Here is an 11,447-nt window from a genome sequence, read left to right as displayed (position 1 = left end):
CAGTGCTAGGGGCGGGGTACACCCATCAAAATTAAACGAAATAAACATTTGAAATATATGAGTTTGTATGTAATGTATGAATATAATATACAAGTTTCACTTTTTAAATGGAATTACTGAAATAAATCTACTTTTTCATGATATTCTAATTTTATGACCAGCACCTGTATATACATATATAAATCTGCAGAATTTTTGTAGAATTGTTTCTTCAAATCCAATTAGAACTCAAATCTAGAGATGAATTAATTTCTTTTAACTGAAAACAGCAGTTTGCTTGATGAACTTGAGCCGTGCTTTGCAGACACACTTCTCACAACATACAAGAAATTCATCTCTTCCTGTAAATGTGAGGTGCAGGAGGTGTACCTGGAAAAAGGCATCCACRTGCTGCTGCGGGACGTCTCCCTTTATAGCCGGGTAGGTGTACTTGCCCATCATGTCATAAATGGCCCTTACAATCTCTGTCATTTCCTGCAAGAACACACAAGATAGTTCCTGAAGGACGATGCACTTCCTATACCCGGGCAATGCTCAGAAGAATAMACAAATCAAAACCAACTTTCCCCTTCAATGAACTCACGTGAGAGCAATGGTTGTGTACGGTTGGGTTAAAGGGTGAACAAATGAAGAAGATAAATCAATAAAGTTTTTATGTCAAAACTGAGAAAGCACGAAGGCAAACAAACTTTGTTACTCAGCACAGAGWGTCGATGAATGTGACAAACCATCTGAAAACACAAGTATGTGATCTGATCACGTTTTATGCAATGACTTTATAGACTAGAAATAAAGGACAAATTCTTGWATCAGAATTTTGTTGTTTGTTTTAAGTGTCCTCTTTTACCTAACAGTGGTCCTCAAGCTATTATTGCTTTGGTTAAYAGCATCCAAAGACTATGAACATAGTTCCTGCATAGTGTAGCCCATATTTGTCAAACTCAAGGCCCGTGGGCTAAATGTGGCCCACCACAGCATTTTAAGTGTTATGTGAGAGCTTCAAAGATGTATTTTTGTCTTAAAATTAGTGAATGCTGCATATGCATTGACCATAAACTACATTTCCCATGATGCATTTTAAATATTTTACCCATAAAATGACAGCATCCCAACACTAGCTTGACAGGGTTCAAAAGTATGCATCAGCTGCATTTTTGCCAGCTATTTTTGCTATGGAGTTGTACTGGAAAGTGAGAATTTCCCTACAAGTCTGGATAGGTGGATGTCTAGTTTACGACTTACAAATAGTAGATTTAAACAGGGATGTTCACTTCTGTGGGAATTCTCTGTAGGAAAGTGGGAGGAACTCCGGCAACCCAGTTCAGTATTCAAGATGGCAGCTGTTCACCACAGGTCAACAGTGAATAAACTGTCTTAATTTTACTTTGAATAGTGTTTCTGTTTTGTTTCATTTCACATTTAGTCCACATGGTACTTTCCTGTGTTTATAAGATGTATTAAAATGCTGCTACTATGCAAGAAATACAGCTCAATTATTGTTTGTTAGCAGTTCTCAGCTGTAGCAATGAGACAAGGAACGTGACATTTCGTATTTAGTTGAAGTAAACCACAAAACATCAAAGTTGATTACAAATGGCCCTTTGAGGGCCACCATTATGCACATGGTTCTTGTGAAAATGAGTTTGACACCTCCGAGTAGGCATATTTCTTGTGAATACGACTGATATAACCACAGGGAGTGAGTTCAAGACACATTTTRTTTTTGTCCACTTTGTATGGCTCAGTCCCAGTTCATACCTTTTCAACAACAGACTATTTAATATGTCTCTATTACGTCCGTTAGCATCCAAAGAARCTGCAGTTGAAAACTAGACTGGTAATGTTATAGGTATCCAACCAAGATGGCGTACTTCTGGTAGGACCAGTTTCCAGTAGGGTCTAATGGGACCTATATATTCAGCTTCTGTAAAGACAAGGGACTGAGCTGATTTACCATTCCCACTGTGGCACCTCCGACTCACCTCTCTGTTTATGTATCCATCACTGTTAATGTCGTAAAGATGAAACGTCCACTCCAGCTTTTCCCTCAGCGTGCCCCTCAGCAGAATAGATAAGCCCATMACAAAGTCCTGTCAATGGGAACAACGCTGAGTCAGCGTAAAAAAAAACAAATCCTTGCACAAGGGAAGATTAAAAGTATGTTTTACGTGATGTGTTTTTACCTTAAACTTAATAGAGCCATTGTTTGTGGTGTCAAATGCGTTGAAAAGATAATGTGCRTACATGCTGGCATCTGCAACAAGATTAACATGAACGTGTGAGGCTCTCCCGTTCAGAATCACCTCAGAGACAGCGAAAAACTGACAGCTTTACCTCCGTGAGGGAAAAATTGGGCATAAATATGCTTAAATGTCTCCTCGTTCACGACTCCACTGGGACATTCCTGTGAAATCAAACGCTTCATCAATATTGTTCTGCTTCTGTTGGAAGAAAACATTCTGGTGATGGAATCAGAACATTACACTCTTAAAGCCACGATAGAGGATCTGCAGCTCCTGCTTGGTGAAGTTGGTCTGCGCTTCCAGCTGCTCAAGGCCTTCTGGCCTGTGACACACTGTGGTCATCTCCAGCTCGTCATCTGTTTTATCTGCAGCAGAGTGAAAAGACAAGACAGAACGATGTCCAATTTCGTATTCTCTTGTTTGTTGGAAGACGAAAGATTGTAAGAAGCAAGACAACGGACAACTCTAGGCCTGAGGCTGGCACAAAACATCTCAGATCTGATTAGACTGCAGAAACAAAACAATGAACGCTCACAGAGTTGAAGTGAAGCAGAAAAAAATAGACAAGAACGAGGATAAAGAGAGAAAGCATGATTCAGGAAGAGCTGTGTGAAGAATGACAATAACCCTCCACACAGGAGCTGAAGCATTTTATTAATGGGAGGATGAGGAGATGGATGACGGTGGGTAATGATGTGAGGAGATACAAGTTTGTCTCTGTCACGGTCTTTGGATGCTGGTCAAAGCTTACTGCGGTGGGCAACAAAGCCCACATCAGTGAGTTCACAAACACCCACTCAGGCAGCAGCAGTATTAAAGACATTAAAGGGACAGATCAGACCATTTGAAGTTGGGTTCTGTGACAAGTTATCAACAATTATTATTATGATTTTTTAAAATTGTACACAGCTGATAAAAAAGATTATTTCAGAGTGAATTGATGAGCTGATGGCGAGCGTAGCGAAAATCAATGTTTGTTGATGGTGTCTCAAAATAGCTTCAGTCTCTAAAGTTTCTAAGTGGTTAATTAAAAAAATCTTTTACACAGTTTTCAGTTTCACATTAAAAAGTTATTCCTGCAAAAATGTCATGAATCTCCAGCTGGGCTAAAGTTGGTTTTGCTGCTAATATTCAAATGAAATAGCATTTTATAAACAAGTTTGGAAATTATATATAGTTAGCACAAAAATAAGGGAAATTTGTGGTTAAATTATTTCATTGTTGTAACAATGCTTTTCGGCAATGTGTCATGCTGTTAATGCTCTTTTAAATGGTGCAACATTTGTAAGGAACAAGCATTTGTGGACTGAGCAGTAGAGCGGAGTATGTGGGTTGCACACATGCAAAATCTGCCAAATCTTCTCTGCCAGTTTATTTTGCTGTTGACTCTAGTTTTGAGCTTCTGGTTGTGCTGCCAATCAGCTGCCCGCTATAAGAGGCAAGAAGCATTGTTACAACAAATACACACATTTCTTTACTCTTTCTTCATTTGTTTTAGGATGGCAGCAATTCTTTTTTATTCCAACCACATTTGGTTTAACTTGTCATCAGCCAWTCAGAATTATGATCCTTTTCTTCAATCTGTCGATGCAAGAGTTATCTACAACAGGTAAGATATTATTTGTTTATAAATTTTCTACATAACCCAGGTGAAATTTTTTTTAATTATTGCTGTAAATTTAATTAATTTAAGTTAAACTATTTTGCGAAAAGTAATGTGCTGAAGCCCATTTGTATTTTAACAAACAGATAAAAAGTAAAATAAAAAAAGTTACATGTATGAGATGAGGTCACATTAGTTCCAAAAGCTTTTAAAGAGTAATTGTGACTTTAAATTTTACATTTCTTTAAACTCATATTAACGACAACTTGGATCTGGTATTTTTAACTTTAAAACTCCCTAATGTGGAGACTAAGAGTTCATCTTATCATGGTATTCATAATTATACTTTAAAAACCAAAATACATGTTAAAACTATAGTAAATTTACACAAATGGATTTGCAATTTGTTTAGTTTTAGTTCTGCTTTAATCACTAGGATCAGAAGATGACACTTTCACATTGAAACTGTATTTTTTTAAAAAATGTTCTCATCCATGAAACGTCACTTTGTCTCCCAGCTTTTGTTTTCCTGACAGCAACAAGTCGTCACGATGAACTTGAACAAATTTGTATAAAATCCTAATTGATGCTGCTGTTTGTGCACCACAGCATCTCTTACATCATGTTTGTAGGATCTAAGCACATCTGTTCAACTCATCTGTGTCAACCCTAATGTGAGCTCACATCCTCACACACTAATTTAACTCCCCCTCCATCTTCCCCGGAGCTGCCATCCTGTGACCTCTTGTTGTCATGGAGATTGGCGGCCATGTGCAAYGCAATGCAATTTGCACATGTTTTTATTTGCGTGGTAACAAAACTGCAAAGGTGTTCTTCAGTTCTGTTTTATTTTTCTTATTTGTCAGGTTGCTTTGATTTCCAGTGACTGAAACAGATGAAATGAGGGTGTGAAAAGGAAACAGGCAGAGGTGTTGATTAGTGGGTGGTTGGAGAACTGGGAGGAAAGAAAGCAGGCAGAGAGTGGGAAAAAAAACAGTGGAGGAGAAAATAAACAAAAAAAATCCTATTGTATTGGTAAAACTAAGAGTTTTATTGCAGAATGAAACATATTTAAAACCCAAGAAATAAAGCGATCTTCTTATAAGAATATACTCCTTAAGTTTTTCCAAATGTGCTCAGACTCTACAGATGTTCACAGATGTTTAGCAGGAAGGAGGCTGCTTTGAATTGATGGCTCACACATAAAGCTTCTGCTGCGAGAGGAAACGATGCACGATGACATGATGGAGATAATCAGAGGTGGGTACGAGATCTGTCAGTGTTAACCCCTGCAGCTGCTTCGGGACGGCTGCACGTGTTCCTCCAGAGCACCGCTGACATTTTCCAAGTTTGATCAGCTTTTTGGTGTCTTCAGAAGGTGGGATATTCACAGGGTGAGTCAAAAGTCACAGGACACCCTTTTCTTTCAGAAAGACAAGTGAAAATGACACGTCTAAATGTCCCAGCAAGTAATAACTGGAACACGTCTGTCGTATTGGATCAGGATCAAGTTTTTTTTTGTAAAGACTGACCCCACCCCTCTTCCTTTTGTTTCTGAAACAAAAGGGTGACCTGTGACTTCTGACTCACCATGTATTCTGAAACTGGTCCGTCATTCTTAGACAAAGGTTTGTTTGCTGACTGGTGAACCATTGCCCATCTTTATTTCTGAGAGATCTAGCTAATAACTCTAAAATTCTCTTTTTATACCCAGCTCTCTTATCTGCCTTTTACCTATTAACCTAATTAGCTGGAAAAAGTTCTTCATGTCGTGGAAACTGTTGAAGACGCATTAAATTGATATCAAACTTAAAGGGGCAATATTATGTGTTTCTCAGGCATATATTTCAATACTATACCATAACAGGGTAACTATGTCACCTTCAGTTGTTGTTAAAATGTTGTTTTTATGTTAAAATAAAAAATAAACTTGACTTCTCATCATTTCTGTTTCTAAACACATTGAAATTGGCCTCTGTCTCTTTAAGAACCTCCTTCCGCTTCAGCCCCGCCCATTTCAGCACAGGGCCGGGTGTGTGTGTGTGCTCTGTGATGAGGAAGCTCAGCTTGGAGACACAAACCAGAGGAGGAGCTAGTCATTTTTGCTCCCCTGCCTGCTGCCTCAGAACAGTACAGGATTTCTCAAACATGCATGAATGAGTCAAAGAAAGACTCTGGGCATGTTTTTTAAGAGAGGATAACTTTATAACATGATATAAAACACAAAAAAGGTTGTTTTTACATGATATTGCCCCTTTAAGTAAAAACTTATCATGATGACATTACATATAAAACTTTACGTTTTACAATTTTTTCTAAGAGTGAAAGTAGTCCTGTGTGTGTCATCTCTTAAGAAAAATAGTTCAGCAATAATAAAATTAAATTCTGACTTGACTGAGGAGCTGACAGCAAATCCAACTGGTGAAAAGACAAAAAGATTGCTGCTGCCTTTAAACACAAACACACACACACACACACACACACACACACACACACACACNCACACACACCCACCCACACACACACACACACACACACACACACACACACACACACACACACACACACAAAAACCCATTCATCGCTCATTTTTTACTTGAGTGCTGTTTAAAAGCCTTTATACAGGCAAAATGACCTCACAAGGACAATTGTCCTCTGAAGACAATCTGCACAAAGATGGCGAGACATGTGCACACACACATATTTTCACTTTCACTTTTACCGTTTTTATCTTCCCTTGGACTTTCTGTTGACTTTCATTCATTTTTCTTACACTTTTTTTTTATAATCTAACCTCCCCCAGTAGCTAATCCTAAACCTAAACTCAGTTCTTTAGAGTTATTATTTGAGTGACAGCTGAATAAAAAACAAGTCAGAAGATCTCCATCAGTGGGKACCACTCTGCAGTGCACAAACTGTTCTTAACCCAGTTTTGTCTCCATCTGTTTTAACTTAAGTTCAGTTGTTGCCATCAGTAGCAGCATGGTCATGCATTGATGGGGCATCACTGAACAACGTTTGGCATCAGCAGAGAAAAGGAGACAGCAGGAGAATCTGGCACACACTCAACCTGTCACTCTAAAAGACCAGATTTTAAAAATAGAGCTTTAAGGCTCTTAACGACTCTGCCCTTCCATATAAGAACCTTTATTTATTTATTTCCCCATCATGACACAGAAACATTGAATGCCCCTGTGTATAATCCTGGGGTGAAACAGCTGCTTTGAATGAATGGGGGATGAACAGGCTTCTGTAAACGTTGAAGAACTCAGTCACTGAATCAGAGCAGAGAAACAAGTAAAACATGCGGGAAAGTGGCCCTCAAGGACCAGGATTGCTGAACCCTGATCTAAACTCAGCATTACAGACCAATCTGGAGGACCATGAACTCAGATTTGGAGGTGCAGAGCCTCATCCTAGCTGTTTCACACTCGTCTGTGAACTGAGGTTGAAGACCATGGCACATGGGACCACATCATCTGCAAATAGCCGTGATAAAATCCTGAGGACTCCCTCGACCTCCTGCTGCACCAAGAAATTCTGTTCCAACAGAATCGRTGCTTTATTTTTTTTAAAGGACATATGAACCAACTTTTTGTGAATAAAACAATTGTGAATATTTTCTATCTTACTTACATTTGTCGGGGAGTGAAAGACATTGGTGCGTGGTTACCATGATGATACTATACACCCTGGCAGAAGCCTTAACACTTATTTTAATTTCTTTTGCACAGTGACTCAATTCCTATCTTTAGAAATTCTTTCAAAACTTTTTRGTTGCATAAAATAACGGTATCATGGTGGTCATGGGAAATTTTTTTTAWAAGTTTCGCTCTGACTGTGCGTGTTTAGTTGTAGCTTGTCAGGACTCCAACCAGACCAGATCCCGTAGAAAGACCCTTCAGACAGATTTAATCTAGAGTCTGTCTAGAGTCAATATCAATACCAAACAAGCCAAACAGGTCTGTGTTCTGAGGATTAAATCTTGTCCGCATAATCTTATCTCCTGTAACTCCGCATAGCTAGCACAACAACCCACTTTTCGCTGGACCACTTTATTGGAGAGAGAGAAACGAGCAACAAGATGACCTGTTCTATTAAAAGGCTTGTAAAGCACTCAATTAGCACACAAGATATTTTTTAATGAACCCAAAGCACAGCCCTCTTCTTATGTCAGCTGATAATTGTTGCTTTTTATTCCTTTAATCCCCATCTCTTGGTGCTATTAAAAAAAAACACACACACAGCGTTCACCCAGATGGAGAAYGTGTTTGCGCTCTCCTTTTATATTATGCCTTTACAACCCGGTCTCCATGACAACTGGCTCCTCAAGCATAAGGCCAGAGAGAGGTATGATATGTGAGCTGCGTGTTAATTCTCGCCTGAACTCTGCCTGTTTTCTTTTTCACCCGCGCCACGCTCGCTGACACGTTTGACTGGCAGGCACACAAAAACCAGTCTGGGGGTGCCATTTTCAAGGACATCCTGTAGTCTGTCATCAACACTTGAGTTCACAAATATATAAGGGTTTAATTGCCTTAAAGAAGATCAGTTATGCAGCCAGTTAAATAGATACTTTTTTCTATTTAGCGTTTTTTTTCTATAATTATCAATCAGTGCAACTGGTTGCATGCATGCTCAAGTGTTTTCTTTAAGAAAAGGATGATGTTTAACCTGCAACAACATCCTGAAGCRAAAGCATGAATGGACCAGTTTTAGTCTGTCATCCTAAAGTGTCCTCAGGTCTCTGCTCCTCTCCTGTTGACATACCTCTCGATGGTCTCCTCTGTTTGGTTTGCATGGTCAAAGTGCCCACCACTGCACCCATGTCGTCCCTGTGGAAACCAGCAACTCCACTAAAAAGGTTCCTCCGTTTGGCTCAGAGAAGCGGTCGTCTCCTTCCTCTCAGAGGGCTTTTTGCCCCCTCTTCTCTTCTGCCTCTCCCCTCTCTCCACTCACTTCACCAGGTTCCAGATCAGTCTCTGGGGACGGTTCTCTGCGAACTCTTCTGAATTTCTGATCCCCCACCTCACACACACACTCACACTCACACACAGGCAAGCTGCTGCCGCYGTTCTGCGCCACTCCCTCCACTCATCTGTCAGCCTTTCCCCCACTTTTTTCTTTTCATGCTGCCTGCGTCCTCATGCCCCCCGTGTTATTGCAGAGCCGTGCACTCACTGATTCACTGATAAAACAGAGGTGGACGTTTTTCTTTCACCTTCAAATATTCATCTTTGATCAGTCTGCTTTTATTCTTTTATTTAAAAAAATCATAAGAGAAGAATGACAGTGAGTACTTATTTTTTTAATTAAATACTGAGCATTAAAATTCACACACAAATGTTAAATAAAGAAAAGCTCCCTCCCCTTCCATCATCCTTTCTCTCATCAACATGGTTCTGTTCACTGGGGCTTCAGACCCCTCCAGCTGCATCAAAGTGAGTGGTGGGGACATAACACTAAAACAGACCACCCAGCCCCAAACACACATGTTAGAATATACAGTAAGGTCTTAAATATTCCTTATCTTATTACTGTTAGATTCTATAGGATGCTGTTGCAGAGACATAAAGGAGGTGCCTCCGTGTCGTGTGAAGTGTAAGTTTAAGGCATGGAAATGTGAAGGCCTTCTCCAATATGCTGCAGACAGGAAATAGAAAGTCGTTGCACTCTTTCTTTGTCAGCCTGTGTGGCTTGGTAAAAAATTCATGCACTGCAGGTTTTTTTTTTTCCAACATGGTCTAAGTTTTTTGTATTTCTTGATTTTTTTTCCCCACACGCACTTAGTTGAGTTGTAAGGAAAAATAGCTAAAACATGTAAAAGTAGTGCAGTAAGGCTACTAAAAAATGTAGACGATGCATAACAAGATTAAACGTTTAAAATTTGCCAACATATCTTTGGCACTTGCTTTTTTTAAATACTTTAAAAAAGGTGTGAAACAAGGAAGAATTCATAAACAGAGTTTTTCACAGCAAACATTTTAAAGAATTTAAAATGAAATTAACTTTTACTCATCTTTTGCAGAACAGCTGGTTTATAAAWGTGCAGAGGTAAAAGGCATTCTTCAAATCTGTTGTGTCCCATGCAGCATTTTTACAAGTACTAATACTCGTACCCCGATACTGGGAACCGATACCAATTCCAGTTTCGATACCAGTTTCCATGTTTAAGAAGTGTATACAATTTGATAGAAAATCTTATTTGCTGTTTATATTTATTTACAAGTTTAGCAACATGCTAATTGATTTTTCCAGTCAGAGGGTATAAGTAAGGAGGTTCACCTTATTTGAAATAAAATAAATGTGCTTGAAAGTTCTAACTCTATACTGTGTAGCAGTATTGGCAAGTACCCAAACTGAGTTATTCATACTCAGTTTCATGAAAATTACTTCAGATACAAATCTAGCATTCCTTGAAGGATTGTGAATCATCTGCTGCCGCTGCCAGATTTATTATTTTTTTATTTAAGATCATCCGATGTTGAGAAATGCTAAGTTGTGGCTGCTTTGGTCAAATTTTAATCTCATGAGATATCACACTCAGAGTATGAATGATTCTCAGCCAGCACTATTTTGAAGCAATGAGGTGAAATGTGAAACTGCTGCACATGTTACTCAACAGGTTGTTGCTAGCTTACCAAAGAGGGAATGAGTTAGCTGATGCCACCAGCTGGACCATGAGAGGTTGAGCAGCTAAAGCCTTTCCTCTGCCTACATCTCCCAGAAGGTCATGTGCTTCTGGATCACAGTTCAGTGAAACTATTATCATTTTATCAGACATATTCAATTGATATTGATCATGTGTTTATCACAATATATATTTTAATAGAACTGTTGCCATAACCCCAACAGTTAATAAGCATCTTGCTCAATGAGTAACACTTGGAGTTTGAGCTCTCAGCTTTAACCAAAGCAAATTTTACCACAAAATCTGTAAAACTGACTTGAAGTATAGCGGTAACGGGTAGGTTACCAGCTGTCTTAGTCGTTGTGTTCTCAGGCAAGACACTTCACCTGCCTTGTCTACTGATGGTGGTCAGAGGGACCGGTGGTGCCGGTGCATGGCCCAGCATTTGTCAGTGTGCCCCAAGGCAGCTGTGGCTACAATGTAGCTTACCACCATCGGTGTGTGAATGTGGGTGTGAATGAATGAAGTGTAAAGTGCTTAGGAGTCCATCAGCTATATACAAACTCAAGCCATTTACCATTATAATCCAGCTGGCGAGATATTTTGCTAACACAGAGTTAGCTCCAAATAGCTGTTTACAGAATTTTGAACAAAGATCTTGTGGACTTTCGTTGCCCTCAGAATACGAGTTGAGGATCAGTCTCAGCTACTACCACACCAAATCTTAGGTCAACATCTGTGAAGTTAAATGATTCAGGACCATTTTGTGCAGCAAAACTTGTTTGGTTTTACTCTTTCATCAAAATATCTGCAGTGAAAACCGCTGTTACTAACCGCCATTTGCTAATCACGTGATGATCGCTCAGGTGGAGCAGAGGTTTGACCTGAACCTGCGCTGATGAATTAAACATTAAATCATTCATAATTCAGATGTATTTTCATCCCTTTCACCGGATCTGCTATATTTACC

At 39.2% G+C, this 11,447-nt stretch overlaps 1 protein-coding gene across 1 annotated transcript in view; it reads right to left on the bottom strand.

Annotated features, from left to right (window-relative positions):
• The window catches only part of kcnip1b (Kv channel interacting protein 1 b), an 11,898-nt gene extending 2,963 nt beyond the window's left edge, over positions 1–8,935 (bottom strand). Inside the window, exons 1-6 of the mRNA XM_014016415.1 lie at positions 8,617–8,935; positions 2,484–2,608; positions 2,335–2,404; positions 2,184–2,254; positions 1,983–2,090; positions 370–474 (exon numbers count right to left, since the gene is read on the bottom strand). Of these exons, the coding sequence (XP_013871869.1) occupies positions 370–474; positions 1,983–2,090; positions 2,184–2,254; positions 2,335–2,404; positions 2,484–2,608; positions 8,617–8,674 (537 nt within the window). The 5' untranslated portion in view covers positions 8,675–8,935. The remainder of the gene's footprint in view (positions 1–369; positions 475–1,982; positions 2,091–2,183; positions 2,255–2,334; positions 2,405–2,483; positions 2,609–8,616) is intronic.
• Between the last annotated feature and the right edge of the window lie 2,512 nt (positions 8,936–11,447).

The sequence above is a fragment of the Austrofundulus limnaeus genome, unplaced genomic scaffold, assembly GCF_001266775.1.
Source record: "Austrofundulus limnaeus strain Quisiro unplaced genomic scaffold, Austrofundulus_limnaeus-1.0 Scaffold145, whole genome shotgun sequence".
Taxonomy (NCBI): Eukaryota; Metazoa; Chordata; class Actinopteri; order Cyprinodontiformes; family Rivulidae; genus Austrofundulus; species Austrofundulus limnaeus.
The sequence above is the reverse complement of the archived record's forward strand: the minus strand, read 5'-3'. Positions and strand labels throughout refer to the sequence as shown.